A 23,793-nucleotide genomic window follows, 5' to 3' on the forward strand; every position below is an offset into this window, starting at 1 on the left:
CCTCCCAGAGAATTGTATCACAGTAATCACAAAATTATTATCTTAGCAATAATTATACCACAGGTATGTATTTTTAGACCTGGAACATACAACTCTTCATCATTCATCTTAATGACTGGAGAATATTTCATTTTGTGAATATTTCATAATTTGTCGATTTTGAGTTGATGAACAGTTAGTTTTTCCCCAACCTTTTGCCATTACAAACAGTGCTGCAATGATATCCTTGCACATGTATTTTTGTTCAGATGTGCATATATTTCCGTAAGATAGTTTTGTGAGAGTGGGGTTGTTAGATCATTAGGCATGCAGACTTAAGATGTGAATAGATACATAAAATTGCTCCTCAAAAAGGTTGAAGTACTTGAAAATCCTTCCATAATAGTATAGGCGTGCTAATTTCTACGCATTTTTTCTGACACTGGATGCTGTCAGTTACTGCCAACTGAGAAAATGCTATCTCATTACTCTATTTTGCATTTCTCTGATCAATAAAGTTCATCAGCTTTTCACTCATTTATTAGCTATTTTAATTTTTAATTTAATGAAATATCTATTTGTATATTTTTCCCTTTTTATTTTCGTGTTTAATATATTTCTTATGAGGTTTTTAGAACTTTAAAAAAAATAGGTATAGGTTTATTTTAAATATTATCATATTTTTATTTGTTTCATTTGTGAAAACATTGTGGGGGCAGGGAGGGAGGAAACAAAGGCAACTTTCTTCCTGCGCAAAGGGTGTGATATTGACCCAGGAGGACAGGGCGAAAATTGCTCAGTGTGCTCTCACGGGCTGAGGGCGGCCTGCGGTGAAACTTGGAAGAGAATTCCATCCGTTCCCTGGCAGTTGTACCGCGCCCAGGAACGTTCGGAAAAAATGTTGCCTGGTCCCTGGTCCCCAGTCAGAGGCCCCCAGTGAAGAAATGCGCACCAAGAGGATCCAGACCAGGCCCTGCGCCAGGGAGTCCCGGCGACGAGTCCCAGCCGCCCAGCGATTCTGATGGGTCCCGCTCCCTGGACTGCCGGTTGTTCTAGAACTCTTTATATATCCATATCAAATAAATATTTGTTATTTTCCTGTTTTATGCGTTGAAAATAATTTCTCCCAGTCTCTTGTTTGATTTGTCATATAGAAATTTAGATTTTTATGTAGTTAAAAATTTCAGAACTTTTCCTTTATGGCTTTCAGAATTTAGATCATGCTTAACAAGACTTTCTCGGACTTTCCTGGCGGTCCAGTGGTTAAGACCCTGCGCTCCCAATGCAGGGGGCCCAGGTTCCATCCCTAGTCAGGGAACTAGATCCTGCATGCATGCTGCAACTAAGACACGGCGCAGCCCAAATAAATATTAATAAAGAAAAAAAAAACTTTATCTTGAGATTACAAAACACTTCTATTATATTTTTGTCTCTGTTAATTACTTTTTAATCGTGTAATTTAACACTTGTCTTAAATCTATGTGATCTCGTCATTTCTAAGTAAGATGTGCTGATTTCTCACATTATAATCATGTTTTGTTAAATGCTGCTTTATTTTAAAAGTTACTTTGATATATTCAATGCACATTAAGACTGGTGATTTATTTTTTAACGAATTGTACCTTTTAGCAGCAGAAACATATTTTTGTCCCCTTTGATAATTGTTGACACATATTTTCTGTTGTTCATCCCAGCATTTTAAGATCTCTATGCCATTTTGTCCTTGAGAAATGCCTGGTACAATCCGAGAGCTTTGACATAATTAAAAATTCTTTCTTTTTAACAGGAGAATTATGTCACATTTATTGTGACTGCTGGCAAATATGGCTTTATGATATATATCCTTTCCCTATTAGTTGCTGAATTTGTCATATTTTGTTTGTTCCTTTTCTTCTGTGACGCTTTGGTGTCTTTATGTTCTGTTGTTATTCTACTAATGATTACCCTTAAGTCTGAAAGTACACATAGACTTATTAACCTGAAGAGTTCTTTTGATCTGAGCAAAAAGAGACCTTTAGCTTACTTTTCTTCTCCACTTCCCATGCAATATACCACTCTGCCCCAACTCAGGAATTTAGTTTCATAATATTAGTTTTAAGTATGTTTAAATGTATTTTCTTCTGTTGTTTTATTTTTTTTTAATATTTATTTATTTGGCTGCACCATGTCTTTGTTGCAGCACGCAGGATCTAGTTCCCTGAGCAGGGATTGAACCTGGGCCCCCTGCATTGGGAGCGTGGAGTCTTAACCACTGGACCACCAGGGAAATTCCTATTTTCTTCTATTTTTGAAAGTCAACTTTTGCAATTGCATGAATATTTATAGCCATCTTATCAAGTCATTATTTTCCTTTAAATATACGCTTTACTGGTCTCTTTGCCTGTTAATTTTACATTATATCTTTTTCTTGGATTCCGGCTCCTAGAAGTGTAAAATCTACACTCAAACAGGTCTTACGGGGAGAGGATGGACTACATGTTTGGAATATCCAGTGAGCCTTTTCCCCTCAAGACGGCTGCTGGGCTGTAACCCCCACAGGCTCCTTGACCTCCCTCCATGGGCCAAGCTCTCCTTAGCGGTAGATTCTGTGGTAACAGTATTTTCTATCAGGTTGATCCTGTGCACTGACTTTCCCTTCTTTCTTACTCACAAGAAGGACACACAACTATCCCAGAAGTTCCTTAAGAGGCAATCCAGTAGCCATGAATCCTTAGACCACAGACGTAAAATGTATTACTTCTCTGGGCACCCAAAAGGCTGTGGATAAGCAAGAAGGAGTGGAGTAGAGTGGGAGCTGAAAATAGGATGCTCTCCTGGAAATTCCCTCTTCCTTTGTAGGTAAAACGTTTGCGAACAGCCACATAGAAATATGGGCAGGTAAGTATGTGACATTTAATGCACTCATGGCTAAAAAGAATGACCTTGACAAAAGCCAAAATCTCTTCCAAGTAAAACAAAAGCAGAGAACACACAACCTCCCAGTGTCCAAAGGGCGAGCTGGCTTGGCCCAGGAACAAAATTTTTCACATCAAAGGGACTGGGGATTATAAGTGTGTGTTCTCTCATCTGTCCCCTGGCTCTGTATTCATCTCAGAGCTGCTGTTTAAAATTTCGGGAGCAAGCAACACAGTGCAGAAGAGTTAGCCCCGCGGGGTGGAGGAAGGGGGTCTCCTGAATTCCAGGGGTGTGGCTTCCGCTTACCGAGACTCCAACGGAGATGGCAGCACAGAGCGGTGGTGGGGCTTGGCAACAGAAGGGTCCCCCAAAGGGCAGTGATGCCTGTGGAAGATGGATGGACCCAGAGAGAGGACCAGCCACTGCAGGACCCACCAGAGGGCCCAGAGGAGAGGCAAAAGGAAAAAGCCTAAAGCAAACTTGTCCTTTATTATCTTTCATATCATCCTTGGTACATTGAAAAGAACGTATGAGGAATTCCTCATGTAAATCAAGGTATAAGAACAGTGAACACCAAGCAATCCGCTGCTAATCCCAGAACGACCACCTCACTTCCAGCTGCACCTGCCTGCCTCTGTCCTGTCCCTATGCCTCCAGAGGTGACCACTGCCCCAAATTTCCCTTCTGATATTCTCGGTGGTTTTCTTGCTGATGTTTTCACATTGTTTCATTTTTCTTATTTTTGAATTTCTAGAAGTGATTCCATCATTACCTCTAGGTGCCCTGTGAGCTGTGGCTGGGGGTCAGTGACCAGGACTGTCCACTACCCATCAGATTATTCCCACGTTTCTGCTGCTGCAAAGAGTGATGCTCAGGCCTTTTTCATGCATGCTTCCTGGAGCACCTTGCAGGAACATCTCTAGGCCAGGAGTCTCAAGGGCTACGTGATACATGACACCATGTCACTTCTTAAGTGTTTGAACCCATTTAACTCTTACCAGCATGTCCAAGTGTTCCTGTCCATTCACAACACTTAATACTAATGGAGTTCTTAATTTTTACCCAACTAATGGGCATAAAATGGTATTTAATTCTGGTCCCAATTTGCATTTCTCTGATTATGAATGAAGTAGAGAATCTCTTTATATATGTTTATTCATCAGACTTGTATCTTCTGTAAAATTCCTACTCATGTGCCTGCTCTTCTCTTGTGGTTTCTGTCTTATTCTCATGGTTTGTAGGACTGCTTTATGTATTGTAGCTAATGACTCTTTTTCAGTTTTATGTGTTGCAATGATATTTTTCCTCTTTTTGGGCTTCCTTTTCATACTATGGCATTTTTTAAAAAATAAATGTATACTTTAAAATTATCGATCTTATATTTTGGAGCTGGCACTTTTTTGGGTTTAAAAATCTGTCCTTGCCCTGGAAAGATCAGAAGGATAGTTGCCCATATTTAAAGTTTTACTTTTCACATTTACATCTTAAATCCATGTGGAACTGATTTTTGTGTACGGTAAGGGCTAAGGATAAAATCTGTTTTTCCCGTATAGGTATTAATCACCCCAGGACGATTAACTAGGCTTTATGGCTCATACATGCAATTTAAGTGTGGCGCACAGACTGATGCTGTCTGTGAATGGTCTGCTCTGTCGGTGCTGAGACCAGGACAGAAACTGAGAGGAAGCAGTGACATAGAAACTTTGACATTGCTGTGCTTACCAAGCACATGATCTTTTTTCCAGTAAGTCACTTCTATCATGTTTCGAAAAAATATTGGCTCATAACAGGTTGCAAAATAACAAAAACCATGCAATAAACCAACTCTTTACTACAGGTAGTCAGAGAAGCACTGGCCCGAATGAGGCCCATTTATGTAAATGTTCAGGTAATGCTTGAAAAGTTACATGTGCTGTGATGGTGAGGTTATTCAAATGTCTTTCTTGCTATTAAAAATATTTGCTTGTTGGCTTGACTTCATGATGGACACAGCACTATTAATAGCTTCAGATCTCTCCCAGTAGGCCAATCAGTTTTTATTTTAGAGACTTTGAGACTATTTTATCAGGTACATTGACGTTAGTATGCCTGATAATACCTTCTGCCTCATAGTCTATTTTGTTTGACATTGATGTCGCTACCCTGGTTTCCTGTATAATGTATTAAAGGCCAACTGGCAGAGACCAAAGGGTAACTTGTGAGACCAAAGGGTCACTGGTGGGGCTGCTGTTGGCTTACATACATCCGAAGCCTATCTCAGGGATGGGGGATTTGGGAACGAGACTTACATGTCTCACAAGAGACTATGGCCCAGTCTAACAATACACAATCTTCTTTAGATTTCACACCCCTCCACTGAATGGGGGGACCTCAGCTAACCATCCAAGGAAACATGGGGTAATGAACTTGTCAGGGCCGTGCTGTTCATCATCCAGAAGAGTGACCCAACTTCCTGGCAATCCATCTTCTCTCCTCCATCTCTGGCGCACAAAACGACGTTCAGTTTTTTCAAAGATATGGTGAGAAAAAATGGAAACATTAAGAGGATTGGGAGAAATATTGGCCACAAAGGAAAATTCAGATTGGGAGAAATTGTAAGGTGAAAATAATGTATATGAGCAAAAAACTAATTGATGAATCAAATCTTCATTGGATATTTAAATGGAGAAACTAATACAGAGGAAGACCATTTGAGTAAAATTAAATGGAAAAAAGTTAGACATAGTTTATACAGGAAATTGACCACATATTAGACCACATTAAATGAATTCTAACGAAAAGTCATCAATGTTGGCACAATTCTGTTTTAAAAGTGCATATTTATGACAAAATGTCCTCTGAATTAAAATATCCCTACAGTAAAAACACAGAGAATAAACATTCTGGCCCAAAGGTCTCCGGCCTTCCTTCCTTTTAAGTTGGTCAGGGAGGAGAGCTTCAGCTGCAGTTGTGGGCTCCCTGGTTAAACAGCGAGGAGCGGGAGACCACTCATGGTTACACCGTGTTTCAGCTCTACAGCCTGCATTTTTCTAATCTAGTAAGTAGAGTTGTCTGGCACTTATCTAATCCAAGGTGCAATTAAATTTGCCCAAACACAGTGTTATCAATCCCAGAGGCACATCAGAATCAAGAGAGCTTTAAAAAAATACTGATTCCAGAACGCTCTAAAACAATCACACTGGACTCTCTGCGTAGGAGGCATGGGCACGAGGGAGAAGCCATGTGCAGCCAGGATGAAGAGCACTGCCTCATAGACGACACCCGCCAGTGCTCTTCAATGGAGAGGCTGGAGAGGTTGTATGAATGGCCCAAAGGAAATGGAAAGGATGAAGGAAAGGCACAGTGGGAGGGTCCATGATGAAAGAAAAAAGGAAAGAGGAGCAATGGGTCCAGAGAATACAAAGAAGCAAGAAGGAAGAGTGTGACTAAGAGATGGAAACAGTCCATGCAAAGTCCATCTGAGTCAAAGTGGAAAAGGAAGAGCAGAGCACACCCAAGTCATTATTTCCTTTGCTATGCCAATGATGATAATGGTGACAGTGACAATAATGATGATGGTGATGGTGGTGATGGTGACGATGATGGTGATAGGGATGATGGTGTTGATGATGGTGATAAAGATAACAATGACGATGATCACTAAGATTGTAAGAGGCATCCATCTCAGGAAACTAGGCATTATTTTCTGGGCTTAAACCATGTGGGGGTCCGGACGCTTTCAATATATTTAATGTATTGGGAGGGTTCATAAGCAGAAAGTCTGACAGTTTTATTAATAGCACCAGAAATAAAACTCTACCTAAAGTGCCAGACTTTATATCTTGCTTTTTCTTTAACACTGCGGTTATTTATGGGGATAATCTGTAATACACTGTGTAAGCTAATGTGTGCCAAGAGACAACCCTGCACAGTTTAGACTCCTGGAGAGCATGTCAGGAGGCAACCTTTGCAGGGAGCTGAATAAGGAGCTATCTCAAGAGTTAGGTCAACCTGTCAAAGTCCACATTTAAGCAATGCTGATGGCATTCTGTGTAAAGCTAGTGATACGTTGCTTCTGATAGTAAGGTTGGGGATGTCATCAACGGATATGTCTCAAAAGTTCTGCTTTTTCATTAATTTGATTTCAGTTTCTAACTAAAGAAGATTGGAGGAATTATCTTTTAACTATTTCTAACTCTAGATTTTTGAAAGAATGTGGAGTACAACATGTTTATATTTTATAATTTGCTAAGATTTACTTTGTTATTTTATTTTTCAAAATTCTCATATGTAAAATCGGCTTCTCTTTCTTTTGGTGTACAGGTCTATGAATTTTAATACCAGTAGTTTTGTGCAACCACCACCGCTATGACCAGGTACAAAGCAGTTGTATCATCTCAAAAACTTCATCCTGATACCCACTTACAGTCTGACAACCGCCCGCCTCCTTCTCATAACTCCAGCCAACTGCTGGTCGGTTCTTGGTCACTATAGTTTTTCTTTTGATGGATGTCATATAAATGGGCTCAGTGAATGTAACCTTTTGGGACTGGATTATTTCACATAACAAAATGCCTTTGAGATCCATGCAAGTGGTTGTTAGTGTCAATAGCTCATATAATATTTTTTTTCATTTTATGTTTTCTTACTTATGTATAACACTTCGTGTTTCTGCATTTAAATAATTTGAATTAAAATGACAAGAGTTAAGAGTTGTATCTTTATAAATCAACATTTTTTTTGATGTTACTTATTATATTTATACTTTTTCTATTTGAGTTGTATTAAATATTTAGCTTCACTGATTTTTTAAAAAGTTTTGTGAATTCAGAACTTAAAATTTTAACATGTTAATATTGTTATTTTGGTATTACTCAAAATAAATACCGAAACAAAACAGTTATTGCTATTTTGCTTGGGAATTACATTCTTTACAAGAAACCGTGCCCCTCAAGGTAGTCTCTTAAAAATTAATTCAGATCAGAAATTCTCCACATTTCATATGTATTGACCTTTTTCAATATTCTGAGCTATAAGTGAGAACCCAGGCAACCAACATGACGGTAGAGACAGAACATTCTGTTCAGCACGCCCAAGTATACCCAGGCTCGGAGAGCCTTCAGCAAGTTCACTGGGAAGAGTCTCAACTGGCTACAAGCTGAGTGATAAAACGACAATTTATCGAGTATGCTATCTGTCCAGAGAAGCAAGGGGGTGTGGGTCCCCCGAGGACCTTCTGATCCTGTGGTGCTGGAGGGACCTTGTGAAGTGGGCTGCGCCCTGGCCTGCTGGGCCCTGCGTGGGGCACATGGACCCTCCTCCACCTACCCCTGGAAGGGGAGTCTTTGGGAAAATGAGGAAAAGAGGCAGTGATTGGTGAGCATAAAATACCGTTGTGACATTCAATATCAATGCAGCACAGGCAGTATTTAGACCTTAATCGAGGTGATAATTTTCTCCATCATCGAACCTTATTTCTATAGTGGACCCACTTCACCTGCCTTAGGGTGATCACGGCCACGCCTGTTTTCCTTCCTCCTGGGCATTTCTGCGGTGTCATGTGTGGGTCCCAGGTGTCAGCATCAATCCCCCGCTGGTCTTGGCAGGTGATGCTTGCAGGTGAGTCCCCTCAACTTGGGAACAAGACCTCTCAGGTCCCCAGGCTTCTCTGTTATTTTCCATCCCCGCCTTAGAAGGTGTTAAGTTTCTCCATCGCTAAGTCTAAGCGGTGGAAAGCATTGCCACAGTCACTTCTACTGTTGGGCAGAGTGGGTCCGGGTGGGGCTGACTGCACGGGCTGCCCTTCTCTGGGGGCAAACCACGGGCCTCGCCAGCCTCGTGTCCCCGAGGTGTGAGGCAGCAGGCAGGGCCCAGGCCCTGCTAAGTGACCCTCCACCTGCATGTCTGCTCTGCTCCCCAAGGATTCCGATCTTCCTTGGGGTGGAGGGAAGCATCTCTTGTCTGGGCACCGGCCTCAGATTCCCCTGGCGATTTGCCTTTGGCCTCACAAAGCTCTGACTTTTTTGTTGTTGATACAAGTAGTGGATTTGTGTTTTAACTCCAAGCTGCATGCTGACACTTTTCATTTTTTGCTTGTTTGCTTCTTTCGTGATAATGGACCACTTTACGACTTACTGACTGTTGCCTAAATGGTAAAAGGGTTAGAATAAAAGAAACACTGGGAATGAACATCAATCTCCCTACATTCTCTGAAGGAAGTTTTATTTGATTGAACATGTTTATCTGAAGGGACCTGTTATTCATCTGTGAATCACCAAGAACAAGATCCAAGTTGTGGTCAAAGAGACAGTTGACAAGACGAAAAGACAACCCTCAGAATGGGAGAAAATATTTGCAAATGAAGCCACTGACACAGGATTAATCTCCAAAATGTAAAAGCAGCTCATGCAGCTCAATATCAAAAACACCAACAACCCAATCCAAAAATGGGCAGAAGACCTAAATAGACATTTCTCCAAAGAACACATACAGATGGCCAACAAACATATGAAAAGATGCTCACATCACTAATCATTAGAGAAATGCAAATCAAAACCACAATGAAGTCTCACCTCACACCGGTCAGAATGGCCATCATCAAAAAATCTACAAACAATAAATGCTGGAGAGGGTGTCGAGAAAAGGGAACCCTCCTATACTGTTGGTGGGAATGTAAATTGATACAGCCACTATGGAGAACAGTATGGAGGTTCCTTAAAAAACTAAAAATAGAACTACCATATGACCCAGCAATCCCACTACTGGGCTTATACCCTGAGAAAACCATAATTCAAAAAGAGACGTGTACTACAATGTTCACTGCAGCACTATTTACAGTAGCAAGGACATGGAAGCAACCTAAATGTCCATCGACAGATGAATGGATAAAGAAGATGTGGCACATATATACAATGGAATATTACTCAGCCATAAAAAGAAATGAAACTGAGTTATTTGTAATGAGGTGGATGGACCTAGAGTCTGTCATACAGAGTGAAGTAAGTCAGAAAGAGAAAAACAAATACTGTATGCTAACACACATATATGGAATCCAAAAAACCGGTACTGATGAACCTAGTGGCAGGGCGGGAATAAAGACGCAGACATAGAGAATGGACTTGAGGACACGGGTGGGGGAGGGGAAGGTGGGACGAAGTGAAAGAGTAGCATTGACATATATACACTACCAAATGTAAAATGGATAGCTAGTGGGAAGCAGCTGCATAGCACAGGGAGATCAGCTCGGTGCTTTGTGACCACCTAGAGGAGTGGGATAGGGAGGGTGGGAGGGAAGTACAAGAGGGAGGGGATATGGGGATATATGTATACATATAACTGATTCACTTTGTTGAACAGCAGAAACTAACACAACACTGTAAAGCAATTATACTCCAATAAAGATGTTAAAAAAAAATTAACAACAACAAAAAACCCCTTAAAAACATGACTCTCTACGAGGGTGGCGTCCTTGAGAAGCAGCCAGATGTCTGACGGCAGAGGAGTGAATGAACGATGGAAGAACACATGAAGGAACACCAGGCAGCCACTGAGAACCACAGTGTGGACGGGTCAGCACACTAGCTGCATGTTTTAGGTGGGAACCCACAGGAACACAGAATGCGCGCTGGTGCGTTGCTGTCGAGCATGCTCGCATCTCTGCATCTGTGCAAAGAAAAGCTCTCAGCAGATATAAGCCAAGATGCTCAGGCAGTCTTTTCTGAGTGATAGAGTAAGTGATTTTCATTTCCTTTCTTTGTTCTCCGAGTTTTTGAATGTGTATTATGTTGTAAGCAGAATAAGATCAGTAAAGGTTGCTTTCCAAAAGATTTGCCAGAAAACCAGTTTTACAAAGAGCAGCTCTGGTTTTCAGATGCATGTGGAGGAGACGAGGGGTTTCCAGAGGAGGCAGGGGGCCCCTTCTGCAGGACCCTCTGTGCGGCAGCTCCAGCTCCTCCCAACCCACAGCCCGCACCGTGCACTGAGCCACACCCCCAGCTAGGACCTCAGGGGCATGGGGACCTGAAGTGGCACCAGTGGTCTCCCCAGTGCACTTCACTCCCAACATGCCTAATCAATACCCTCCAAGTGGACTGAGAGGGCTGGGAGCCCTCAGGAAAGAGCTCAGCACGCAGCTCTGGATGGGGATGCAGCCGGGATGCCGGGGGTAGGCGAAGGGAAAGCCATGCTGAGAAAGGGGAGGTGCATCCTTCCCGAAGTCCCAACCCTCTCTGACTGCTGGGCTGACACCCTTACTCTGCTCACACCCTCACCTCACTTCCTGCCAGCTCACTCTTTCCTCCAACCCCAGGGACCCCACCCCCACCCCCACACACCTTCCCCCATCCCAGGCCCCCGGGGATGTCCAGCGTGCACCATCAAGCCAGGCTGGCCAACTCTTGGGAGCCAGTGGGCAGGCCCTGAACGTGCAGAGGGGTGCAAGGTGGGCTCAGATGTCCAGGAAACCCGTTTGTCCCCCAAGGCTCTGTCAGGAGTTGCTCCAGAACCTGGTGACTTGCCCTCCTCACTCCACTTCACCCCAGAGGCCGCGTCCAGCCTCTCTGCACATTACCCTGATCATCGCCCTCATCAGGGCTTCCTGTCCAAGAGAGACCTTCACATTCACCTTCTCCAGCCTCGTGGCCCTTGAGACCACAAGCAGCATCTCTCCTACAGGCCAGGGGAGTGGGGCACAGGGGAAGGGCTGGGAGGTGAGAGGCAGGGCTCAGAGAGACTCCAAGGGCCCGGCACCAGAGGTGGCCGCAACAGGCTGGCCAGACCCTGTGGGTAAACATGGAGGGGTAGGTGGTAATTGATGGCAGCAGTGGACGGACCCTGCAGAGGAGGGAATCACAGGAGAATTAAACCTGGTCTTTCCCAGGATGCTGAGATGGGAGAGTGGGAGTCCAGAAAGATCCAGATATGGGTGGGCCTGGTCATTTGCAAATGGATACCAGATCCACACAGGGAAGAGGATGCAGAGAAACTTATTTCCCAGAGAGAATGTGGGCATGGGGGATGTGGTCAGGGAGGTGTGGTCACAACGGGCTTGGTGGGGGCATCAGGGCAGGACAGCTGTGAGTATTGGGGATCCTGGCACAATACCTGAGCCAGGTCGAGCACTGTCTGCAGATGAAAGGACGGGTGGCCAGGAGCTGGTTCATCAGGGACCCCCCACACACACACACACACACCGGGAGAATTGTGCGGGCAAGAGGCCGTGGGTGAAGACAGCTGAAGACACTCAGAGCCCACCTCAGACCAGGGCAAGGCAGAGACAGGACCAGAAACAGAACCTGAACCATGGTGGGCGTCTGAGGAATGTCTGAGATGAATTATGGATGAAAGATTTAATAACTCTCTTTAAGAAACGAAGAAAATGAAAGCCCCCAGGCACACTGGCCTCTCCCCCTCCCGGTCTCGCTGATGTCCCCCGTGGTCGGCTCGTGGTCAGCACGTCCCAGGGCAGAGGCCGCCAGGGTCTTCCTTCCCAGACTGAGCTGTGCGGAGGCCCAGGCTGTGAGGAGCCCTGCCTGTGTTGACGGAGAAAGACACACATTGGGGACACTCAGCAATTCCTCAGAGCCCCCAGGACTTCTGGGCCCTGGCTTCTTGCTGCACCGCAAGGCCAGAGGGTCGGACAAGGACTGGGCGGCAGGCGAGGGGGCGTCTCCTCCCACCTGTCTGCTCAGCCCCTGCCGCCACCGCAAACAAGGCGCTGGAGGGACTCTGCGCAGCCGCGAAAAGAAACCCAGATAAAAATCCAGGACCCTCCCGAAACTCCAAGTCTACCCATGAGAAGACTCCAGTCTAAGGAACAACTTGGAAGGGACGACCAAGTGTCCTAACGCCAAGCCTGTGACAGGAGTGAGGGTCACAGACACACGGAGGGTGGCTCTCAGGGTCTTTAGATGTAGGGGCTGGCTGGAGCAGAGCCCTGGGCATAGGAGCAGTACAGCAGGAAAAGCGCCGGGGACGCCAAGGCGCAGAGGTGCACACCCGTGGCGTTCAGGGGGGCCGCCTCGTCCGCGTCCCCCTCCTCGGGCTCCCCAGTGTCGTCATATTCCTCTCCCAGCACCAGGGCCCGGGACACTCGAGGCCCCTCGTCTTCCTCCCCCATGGGGACAGCTCCAACGTCCTCATAAACACCTTCCGAGGGCAGATTCCCCAACGTTCCGGAACCTGCAAAGGCCACACCAGAACCTTCTAGCAGAGACGCTCCCAGCAGTTTAAGCCCGCCTGCAGGGCCCCTGTGGGGTGTCTCATGCATGCGAGGACCCTCTGGACCCTGGGCTCCTCTGCCACAGTTCCCCACTGAGAGCGATGTCCCCCACCAGTGGCCACATGCTGCACACCAGGTCCTGGGTGGGAGAGGTCCCCAGCTACACTGACAACAGAGGGATCCGGATACACCTGGAGCCCTGTTCTCCCACCCAGGCAGCCCCGGGACTGCAGATTTTCCCATCCGGCCCCTCTCAGAAGCAGAGCAGGGCCCAGGGTCCCCTGTCACCAACAACTCATGGGTCTACTTCATAGGAAGTCACCACAGGCCGGAGGGGGGGTGGGTGGGGACAGAGAGGACTTGCGTGGGCTAGGGTCTCAGAGCACCCCCACCAGCCTCCCCAGCCCCAGGGCCCGGTGTTAACCCCACCCACCATGCCCACCTACCCCCGCAGGCTCCTCTGCCCCGGAACCACTGTGCCCCCAGGACCAGTGAGATGACAACCAGGAGCGTGCCGAGGACCAGGCTGAAGATCATGGGCAGAGTCCCGGCCCTGAGGGCAGCTAGAGGGGCCAGAAGACGGCCTGTAAGAACAGTGAGAGATGGGGTCTTCCCTGTATGCCTGCGCTGCCTGGGGTATTGTGACCTTGGGCTGGACCACCTGAGCCTCTCAGGAGGGGGAGGGGCACCCAGAGAAGAGATGGGCCTTGTGCTGCTCCTCCCCCAGGGACGGCCCCGAGGTCACAGGGCTGAAGCCAGGAGGGTGTCGGGAGGGAGGGGCCAGGAGGGCAGCTCTTAGGGTCCTGACTGCTTTGGACTCAGAGCCAGTATCTAAGAGGACACAGTGTAGCGGAGCCAACCACCCCCCCCACCCCAAGTAGGCAAGGGAAAGGCCCAGAGTAGTGGCCTGGCAGGGCCTGGGCTTGCTGTCCCTCCCTGGGATCTCCACCCGCCTGGTACAGGGGGACCCTCAGAGAAGGGCATCTCCAGCACGGTGGTCCTGGGCTTCCTGACCTCCGCCCACCAGCCAGGGGAGGGGCTGACTGAGGCATGGCATCCACAGGAGACTCCAGGGCACCCGTGGGGCAGAGCCCCCTGCAGGGTCCCTCTGGGTGGGGCGGGACAGGATGACATGAGCTGAGGCCTGAGGAAGCACACACGTACCTGATGCTGGGGGCAGGGTTAGGGACCCTCTGTCACCTGCAGGAGAAATGGGCCGGATCCGAGTGCCAGACTCGGCTGAAGGCAGCCCAGACCTTCACGCAGCCCCTCCCAGCCCCTCCCTTCACGAAGCAGCATCCCAGCCCCTCAGCCTGAGACAGAGCTCATGAAGGCAGCCTGTGCCCCAGAGCCCCGAGGGACCGGCGCCGGACAGCCTCAGGGCCGGGTTCTGGAGCATCCAGGGTGGAGGGGACCTCCAAAGGGACCAACCTGGCACCCCATCCCCAGCCCCCAGGAACCCCCTACTTACCCACCCACCCCCACGGAGGGGACAGAGGGATCCGCAGGCCCCACCCACTCACCGGAGCAGCGCACACCCGCGTCCTCCTTGTGCCCGCAGTCTCCGCGTCCCCACGGCTCCACGGGGCAGCCCCACAGGGACGCCTCGCTGCCCCGGCACCCCACCTCGTCCAGCCACACGGGCCCAGAGCCCGGCCCGAAGGCAGCCCCTGCCAGGGCGCCCACAGCCCAGCCGCAGCCCAGCTGGCGGCACACGACCTCGGCGTCCGCCAGGTCCCAGGAGTCGTCGCACACGGTGCCCCAGGAGCCGGCGTGCCAGAGCTCCACGCGGCCTGAGCAGCGGTCCTCACCCCCGCGCACGCGCAGTGCCCCCTCCTCTGCAAATGGGGCTGTGGTCACCACGGGGCAGGACCCGATGAGGAGTGGACAGGGACGTGGTGGGAGGGTTACCTGGGCAGCTGTCGGTCGAGGAGCAATTGAGGGCCTCCCCAGAATCTTGTGTCGATATCTCTGACAATCCTACTGGAATAAACAGCGGCCCTCCCAGTGTAAATGCCCTGAGAAGCCTCTGAATGAAGCTTGTGGAGCCCAAGTGACCCCATGGGTCAATGGCAGCCCCTGCGGATGATTCGTCGGGCCCCCCAGAGACCACCAGAGCCCACCTGCACAGGTGATCCAGACCTCCTCCCCACGGGCGCAGGACCGCGGGTGCCATGGGGCTGAGGGGCACTGCCACAGCGTGGAGTTCTGCAGCCTGCGGCACTGGATGTTGTCCACCCAAGAGGTGCCCAGGCTAGTGTGGGTGGGCCTGTTCTCCAGCCAGCCCTGCTCCCCACAGCCCAGCTGCGTGCAGATGATGGACAAGGAGGTGTCCTTCAGGGCGTTACTGCACACGGCGCCCCACGTCCCATTGTAAAACACGTCCAGCCACCCAGCACAGCGCCCGGCGCCACCTCGCAGCCTCAGGGCCACTGACCCTGGAAAACAAGCACACTCAGGCCAGGGAAATCTCTGAAGGAGGAGGCCGAAAGCAGGGGGGTCCCAGCACCAAGACCGATGCCAAGCAAGGGCATCTGACCCAGCGAGCCCCTGGCATCCACCTCACATCGACCCCACATTCTCATCCATTTCCACCCCAAAGATGGGAGCAGTTGACCACAGGTAACCAGATTTAATCCCCAGTTGTAACACCTTAGTCAGCAGGCATCAGCTGATTGTCCAGAAATCTATCCTTGGAAATCACTCGAAATACAGAATAACCCTTTTGCACAACATGATCAATTTAGCAGTGATTATAAATATCCAAAAATTCAAAAACAGGAATTAGCCCAATCACCGAGTTTGGAGACAGCATTGGCCCTGGCTGGTCAGTGCCTAAGCAGTGTCTTGTTACCCTTGAGCAGTGTGAGTCCAACAAAAGAGTGATGTAGTAAGTAGACTATAATATCACCGCATGGTGCAGTATGAGACAACCCTCTAAAATTATGTCACAGGGCCTGTAATTCATCAAAAAAAATACATATACGGGGATAAATCGAGGAATTTGGATATGAATTGCATCTGACAGGACTGTAACTAATTAAAACAAACTTTAAAAAACAACAGAAGGAACTACATCTGTGATAGATTACAAAAGTGGCCACTAAGATCCCTGCCTGTATCCATGCCTCTGGCACTGAGTCTATTTCCCAGCCTTGCATCTGGGCTGGCCTTGGGACTTCGGCCAACCAAATGAGTGGGGTAAGAGTGACCAGCGGCTTCCACGCCTGGGCCTCAAGAGTGCCTTGCCTGCCTCTGCTCCCACCTTTGGAACCCTGCTGCCAGGCTGAATCGTGACGACAGAGCGTGCCCAGCCCGCCAACAGCCAGTCCCCCAGCAGAGGCCTGTCAGCCAGTGAGTGCCCGCGGCGCAGAGGAAGGAGCAACTTCAAGGAAACTGACAACAGAGTGGAAGTTAAAATGTACGTCTAGGAACAGGAAGACCAGAAGTGACAGCAAAACAAAGCAGCCATGTGGACAGCACCTAGAGACGCCTTCTCAGGAAGCATGAGAAAAGAGCAGAGCCCCCCCCCCCCCCGCCGCCCCCAATAAATTAAGAGGATGGGGAAGAGCCAAAATACTGAGCCTGTTACTAAAAAAAGAAATGCGATGCTTGAAATAGACACAATCATCTGAGACAGCTGAGAAAGTTGAAGGAAACTTTCCTAAAGCAAAAATAGGAGCCAAAATCAATGAGAAGAGGCCACACTGGGCTGCCCACCCCGCCCTGGAGGGCCGCCTGGAGATGCCAGAGGAGGCAGGACTGGCCTGACGCCCCCAGCATGTGATGAAATCCCAGCATCAAGAATAATCACACCCAGACAAGATCCACCGAAAAAGCCTCAGATATGTATGAGCTGAAACACCAGCAACCTTCGTGCACTGCCTTAAAAATACTCCGGAAAAAGTCCTCCAGCACACTAAAATATGGGTCAAAATTAAGAATTCAAGGCAGGGAACCCTCAAGCACAGATGTGAGATGAGCTTGCGAGCAGGGGAGAAAGAGCCCAGGCAGGGCTGCGCCAGGACCAGCAGCGACAGCGGAGCAGACCCCGCCACACCCCAGGGCCCCTCCCGACCCCCCAGCGCAGTGCAAAGAGAGGGTGTTAGTCACGCAGCATCCCTGCAGCAAGAGGGCACTGAAGCAGCGAAGGGAGAAGTTTCCCAAACCAGGAAGGGAACAGCCCTGGAGATTTCCGTGGGATCCGAGGAAAGCACATGGGCGTTATTTTACGCACTAACACAGCGCTGCCACTGGAAACCCAACCGCCCTGGGAGGGGACTCAGGTCTCAGCACCCACCTGAGCAGAAGACGCCGGCGTCCTCCTTGTGCCCGCAGTCGTTCCGGCCCCAACCCCCCGACGGGCACCGCCACAGCGCAGACTCGTGGCCCTCACAGCCCAGCTCGTCCATCCAGATGCGCCCGGCCCCGGCCCCGAAGTGCGCGGCCCCTGGGGCGCTGAGCGCGTGGCCACAGCCCAGCTGCTGGCAGACCACGTGGGCGTCCCGCAGGTCCCAGCCGTCGTCGCACACGGTGCCCCACGCGCCCCCCTGAAGCACCTCCACGCGCCCCGCACAGCGGCCCGGCCCCGCGGCCAGCCGAACCCGGCGGCTCCCTGCGGAGGGAGAGACCAAGTCAGGGCGGCCGCGCCCCCCCCGAAGAGGGGGATAGGGGGCCGGGCCCGCACTCACCGGAGCACACGACTCCCGCGTCCCGCGACGCCCCCGCGGACACCAGCGGGGACTCGGACACGTTGCACTGCGTTAGGCGGGTCTCGGTGCCCAGACAGCGCGCGCGGCTCAGCCCCAGCGGGACAGCCCCGCGCCGGGGCGCCGGCGCCTCGTAGGCTCGCTCAGGCCCTCCGCACTCCAGCTGCCGGCACACGACGGCCGCGCCGCGCAGATCCCACGCGTCGTCCAGGACGCGGCCCCACACCCCAGCCAGGGACACCTCCACGCGGCCATCACAGCGGCTCTGTCCGTCCCTCAGCCGCAGGGCGTCAGGGAGGCCTGGGGAGGGAGGCAGGACACTGCGGGCGCCAGCGAGGTGCCAGCGGGAGGGACCCTGGCTGTACAGGGGAGAGGACGGCCCCTCCCAGCACAGCCCCGTCCACTCCCGGCCTCCCTCTCTGTCCCACGCTCTTAATGACCCACCTGAGCAGAGCGCCGTGGCCGCGTTGCCGGGGACACAGGCCGGGGCCCCCAGGGTGCTCATGGGCAATTCCACAAATAGGACTCTGTCCCCACGCAGTGAAACACGTCGGGCCAGATGGTTGAGTCCCCGTCCCCAAAATGGCCTCCTGGGTGTATGGCCACCGCGTTGCCACAGTTGAGCTGGTGGCAGAGGACCGTGGCATCTGCTAAGTCCCAGTGGGCGGCACAGAGGGGCGCCCAGGCCCCCTGAACCTGGAGCTCCACACGCCCCTCGCAGGCGCTGCTGCCGTTGACCAGCTGGAACTCTGGGGACAGGAGAGGGTGTCAGCGACCCTCAGGCCCAGCAGGCCCGCACATGGCGGTTTCTTCCTTTCACACCCGTGTGAGGGTCTCGGAGAGCCCTTGCTCTGGCCAGCTCCCCACCCACCTCAGCCTCAGCTTCCAGCTCATAAGTCTCTGAGGAGGCCAGGCTCTGTGGTGCGGCCTTGGGGGTCCCATCCCTCTATGACCAGAAGTCCTCCCTTCCCCTCCTCCCTCCCTCAACCCGCAGAAGCAACCCTTCCTTCAGTGGGAACGTGCGCGCCCTCCTGGCGGGCGGCACCTTAGGAGCTGGGAGAGAGCACCTCCCCGGGGCCGGGATGGGCGGAGTCACAGAGGGAGGCTGGCAGGAAGGAGGAAGGGCCCAGCCCCAGAGCCCACCCTTCTGGCCTCACCTGAGCACCTGAGCCCAGCGTCCTGGCCGTGCCCACACTGGTGCCCGGGCCCCCGAGGGCAGTGGAATAGCAGGGACTCGTTGCCCACACAGCAGAAGGCCTCCATCCACATGAGCCCCGAGCCCCGGCCGAAGTGGGCACCCCAGGTGTGGACACGGCCACGCCACACTGCAGCTCCCGGCACACCACGTGGGCCGTGGCCAGGTCCAGGTCGGCGTCGCAGACACTGCCCCAGGTCAGGCTGCGCCTCACCTCCAGGCGCCCAGCGCAGGGGTGGTCGCCGCCCGCCAGCCGGGCCTCCGTGTGTCCTGGGGGAGGAGACGAAGCCTGGCAGGGACAGGTGTTTCAGGTAAAAGCTCAGCCTGGAGCCCCCCCCCCGCCGTGGGCTCTGAGAGGCGCCAGCCGGAGTGGACCATCTGCACCCAACAGTGGGTCTGCCAATCGGTGGGCAGGAACTGAGGGCCGGAGGCCCGCCGGGTCCCCACCCAGAACAGAGCTCACAGGGGCCACACAACCTCTGCCTGCCCAGGCGGTGGCATCAAGGCCCTCCAGGTCTCAGAGGCACCCTTCAGGCCACAGAGCACTGCCCCCTTGGGGCACCAAGGAGAGTGGACAGTTTACCTCATTTTCACCCAGAAAACAGCCAGGGTCTAAGAGGCCCGATTCACTCTCACAGACTAGAGACGCAGCTGAGAAGGAAACTCACTACCCAACCCTGACTTGCGTTAAGACACACAACAGTCACAGCCAGAACGGCACAGACGCTGCAGACAGCCAGGGCCCCACCCGCCCGGGGCTTCTGAGCCCGCACCTCAGGGTCCTGCACACCTGGAGTTGCTGGTGAGGCACCTGCTGTGAGCGCCCACCCCACCCCGTTCTGTGCTCTCACCTCTAGGTCTCTGTCCAAAGTGGGTATGAGCTACAGAGAGTCAGGCCTTCGGGAGACCCTCGCAGGGCGCCACCCTGCTGCGGCAGCCCTCCCCGCCCACCCCGCTCCCTGCTGTCCCTGAACCCCCGCAGCGTGGAGGAACGGCCTCACCTGAGCAGATCACCTGGGCATCTCGCCGGAAGTCGCAGCCACTGCGGAACTTGTTGTTCAGTCTGCAGTTCCGGATGGTCTGCTCGTTGCCCCTGCAGGTCATGTACTTCCTGGCTACGCCCCCATCTCGGCGGGGGGCCTGCAGCGCCAGGCCGCACCCCAGCTCCCGGCAGAACACCGCGGCCTCCTCCTGGTGCAGGCCACAGAGGCGGCCCACCCCGTTCACATTCCTGATTTCGGGAAGTCCCGCACAGGGGCTTCGGCCCTTCACCAGCCGGACCTCCCGGAAAGTGCCGTCTGCAAAGCACACGCGGCATTGCGCACGGTGCAGGCTCTGTTGGCCACGCGGCCTCGGTGACCAGCCGTGCCCACCAGGTGCCCCCCCTGGGCCCAGACCCGCCCTGCGCCTCCCTTCAGGGGGTCGGCGCCCTCTGGAACATCCTCATTGATTTTTCAGCACAGGCACCTGCGTCCCTGCTTTGCTCTGGGCCCACAAACCACGCTGTGGGTTAGCTCAGAGACAGGACGTAAAGCGCCCAGACACAGCTGAAAACCCTCCAGATCTCCAGGGAAAGCATTTGCGTTGGCAACGGTGATTGGATGCCTGCGCGGCCCCTGGGCCACCCCCCCCCCCACCTGCTTCTCCATCCCCTCACCGCTCTTCTACCTGCTGGTTCGTTCCCTCTCAGTCTCTCCCTGGACAGCAGACCCCGTGCAGCAGGGTTTTGTATGGTTTATTCACAGCTACGACCCCAGTACCCAGAGCACTGCTTTGTAAATAAGGTATTTGTTGAGCAAAAAACAGGACTCCTAACACAGGAGGAATGGAGAGATGAGAGTTGGCCTGTCTTAAGGGGTCAGATGGTTCTGGAGCCCCCACCAGAGAGCCCCACCCCCAACCCTCCCTTCTCCCCCCCCCACCCCCGGCCCATGACTTACTGGAACACAGAGTGACCACCACCCACTCGTAGGGGCACTGGCTCCGCGCCCACACCCCCAGGCTGCACCCCCGGAGAGAGGACTCATCGCCCCTGCAGGACACGTTGTGGAGCCAGGGCCGCACCACCTCTCCAGGCAGCGGGACGTATTTGGGGGCGCCCACGGCACGGCCGCAGCCCAGCTGCCTACAGACCACAGATGCTTCATTCAGCATCCACTCCTGGTTGCACACGTGTCCCCACTCCCCTTCGTGCCGGACCAGCACCACCCCGTCACACGGAGCGTGCCTATAGGCCAGCCTCAGGTCGCTGGGTCCACCTGCAGACGGAACAGGCCAGGGGCGGGGGTCGGCCACAGCAGGTGGTGAGGGTGCCTGGGGCTGCCTCCGAGGAAGCCCTGGCTCCGAGGCCTCAGCGCAAAGCCGGGCACCCCACCCCCCGGCAGGGCGGCCCAGAAGGGTGATGGGGCAGGGTCCCTGTGTGCCCTGTACAGCCCCGAGTGTCCTCCCCTACCCTCCTTGGCACACTGGAGCCCCCATGTCGTGGGTGACCTCACCCCCCAGGCACGGAAGTCCCCTTGTTCTCCTCTGCCTGAAGCTGCGGGCTCCTCCTACCACCCACCCCAGCCTCCAGCCCAAGGTCATTTCCCAGCTTCCACCAGAGGCCCTGCGGCCCCCCGTCTTCCTCGCTCACTCCTACCCCACCCAACTGGCTGCCCACCACCCGTCCAGCTCGCTTTCCTCAGGGCCACCTCCTGGGTCTCTGAGGGTCTCAGCTGCCCCCTGACCTTCCCATCTCACCGGGACGACCAAGGACGCATCCCCCTAACCACATCCCTTCTAGGCTTCTGCACCTGGGTCTTTCCTGCACAGCGCCGGGCAAGCCCCACCTCATCACAGCCCCTGGACCCTCTGTCCTCGCCACCGCATCCTGGGCTGATGCAGGGGAAGTAAAACAGCCTCCACGGGGACAGGTATGTCCCAGCCTGGACCACCCCAGACCACCTCCAGGGCCTGTCCTGGACTCATGGGGGGAGGAGAGAGAGGGAAGACCCCCCCACCCCCCCAGGACAGAGGAAGGCACATTTCTCGCACCTCCCGCCCAGGGCCCTCATCCATCACTGCCGCCCCTCCTCCCACACCCCCTCATCCCCCCACCCCTTCTTCTCTGGACATAAATGTGCACGGCATCTGCCATTTTAACACAAAACAGGACCCCTCCCACCAGCATCACTGTCTTCTTCAGAACTCAGCCCTTGACGCCCTCCATCATCGCCACCCAGATCCTCACCCCGACCCCAATGCACCCCTTCTGTCCAGCTCGTGGTCACCTCCATGCTGGACCCTGGATCAACCTGCCCAGTGACATTTCCTTCCATCAGTTTCCAAAGCACTGCACGCTGCTACTCTCGCCTGCCCCGCCCCCAGCCCCAACACACACTGGCATGTGTACGAACACGATTGCTCACACTTTCTCTCACACGCATACCTGCCCACGCTCCACATTCACACACTCACCCACTCATCACAGCGCCCATGCCACCACATGCAGATCCCCGGGACTCACTCTCACCTCCAGCCTCTCCACGCAGTTCCTCTGGCAGGACCCCTCTCTACAGCCTCCTGCCCGTGACTTAGCCTCTTGGCTTCTGGACCCAGCTGCCCCCCCACCCACCCCCACCCTGATGTGGCATCTCTGGGACTGTGGCTCTCCTCTATGGCCCAGCACCAAGCTCTGTGCTCACCCTCACGGCCAGGTGCTGCCAGCTTTCACACTCCCCCACCCACCCCCTGCCCTGCCCCAGAGGAAGGAGAGGGGGCAGCCCCCCCGCAGAATCCATCAGCAGCCCCTGTCGATCTGGGTCACTGGGACCAGTTGCTGGCCGTGCCCCCTCGTTCCATCTGGGCTCCGGCCCAGCCCTGCGCTGTGGACTCCGGGCAGTGGGGCTGGGGCTCTGGGCTCACCCTGGGGCTGAACCTGTTCAATCAGGGTGGGAACAAGCGTCTCCAGGGGTCTGCATTTGGAGCCCACGTGCCCTCCTGCCCTAGGATGTGCCCCCGCTTTTGGCTGAGCAAGACCCCATCAGGCAGCTGGTCACAACAGGGGGTACTCAAACCCCAGGGCCTCAGCGTCTATGAAGCCTCTGCCTCCAGAAGGTTCCATGGATGAAGGAAGGAGAAACTTACCAGTGGGGACTGCCCTGACAGTGAAGAGAAGGATGCCGAGCCCCAAGGCCCAGAGAGCTGCCCTCATGGCCCCGCAGTCCCAGGGCCTCAGCCAGCTCCCGCCACTCAGCTGGGGCAAAGGCAGAGGTCACGGTCCAGAGCCAAATATACAGAAGCAGAGCTGCCAGTGGCCTCCCAGGACCAATGGGACAGCAAGGGCCTTTCCAGAGCGTATCCGTGGCTCTGTCTCTCCGTCTGGGAGCTGAGCAGCCAATGGCCTTGGCGGCCCTGAGTGCTGCCAGACAGGAGGGGCCCAGGATGTGGGTTTCCTCCTGGCTGATAACTGCTGACGGGTAGCTTCACTCAGACCCCACAGTCAGGCAGGTGGTCCGATCTGCCCATAGCAGCAGTGAAGCCCTGCCCTCCACCCAGGCCATTGGCTTCAGCTCCCCACTGTGGGTGGTGACACAGTGACAGCAGACATCATGGGGACCAGCAGGGAAGATGTAGGAGCCCCACAGCACAGAAGAACAAGACAGCCCAGGACAGCTTTGCATGGGCTCTGAGATCTAAACTATCATTGCAACTAAAGCCGTGAAAGAAGCCCAGAACCTACACCCTGAACCTAAAAAGGGTGACCACCTGCTGAAATAGAAGATTTAAATAGAATCAAGAGTCTCCTGACATCACAACCAGTATGCCCAGGATACAAC

At 52.9% G+C, this 23,793-nt stretch overlaps 1 protein-coding gene across 1 annotated transcript in view; it reads right to left on the reverse strand.

Annotated features, from left to right (window-relative positions):
• Positions 1-12,757: 12,757 nt before the first annotated feature.
• LOC118882855 (scavenger receptor cysteine-rich domain-containing protein SCART1-like) overlaps positions 12,758-23,793 on the reverse strand; it is a 30,056-nt gene continuing 19,020 nt past the window's right edge. Inside the window, 15 exon segments of the mRNA XM_036829214.1 lie at positions 12,758-13,032; positions 13,519-13,635; positions 14,237-14,272; positions 14,596-14,910; positions 14,984-15,052; positions 15,196-15,510; positions 17,373-17,687; positions 17,764-18,081; positions 18,226-18,285; positions 18,288-18,522; positions 18,925-19,079; positions 19,082-19,246; positions 19,978-20,274; positions 20,917-21,234; positions 23,102-23,210. Coding sequence (XP_036685109.1) covers positions 12,758-13,032; positions 13,519-13,635; positions 14,237-14,272; positions 14,596-14,910; positions 14,984-15,052; positions 15,196-15,510; positions 17,373-17,687; positions 17,764-18,081; positions 18,226-18,285; positions 18,288-18,522; positions 18,925-19,079; positions 19,082-19,246; positions 19,978-20,274; positions 20,917-21,234; positions 23,102-23,210 — 3,099 coding nt within the window.

Source organism: Balaenoptera musculus, chromosome 16 (genome assembly GCF_009873245.2).
Source record: "Balaenoptera musculus isolate JJ_BM4_2016_0621 chromosome 16, mBalMus1.pri.v3, whole genome shotgun sequence".
Classification (NCBI taxonomy): domain Eukaryota; kingdom Metazoa; phylum Chordata; class Mammalia; order Artiodactyla; family Balaenopteridae; genus Balaenoptera; species Balaenoptera musculus.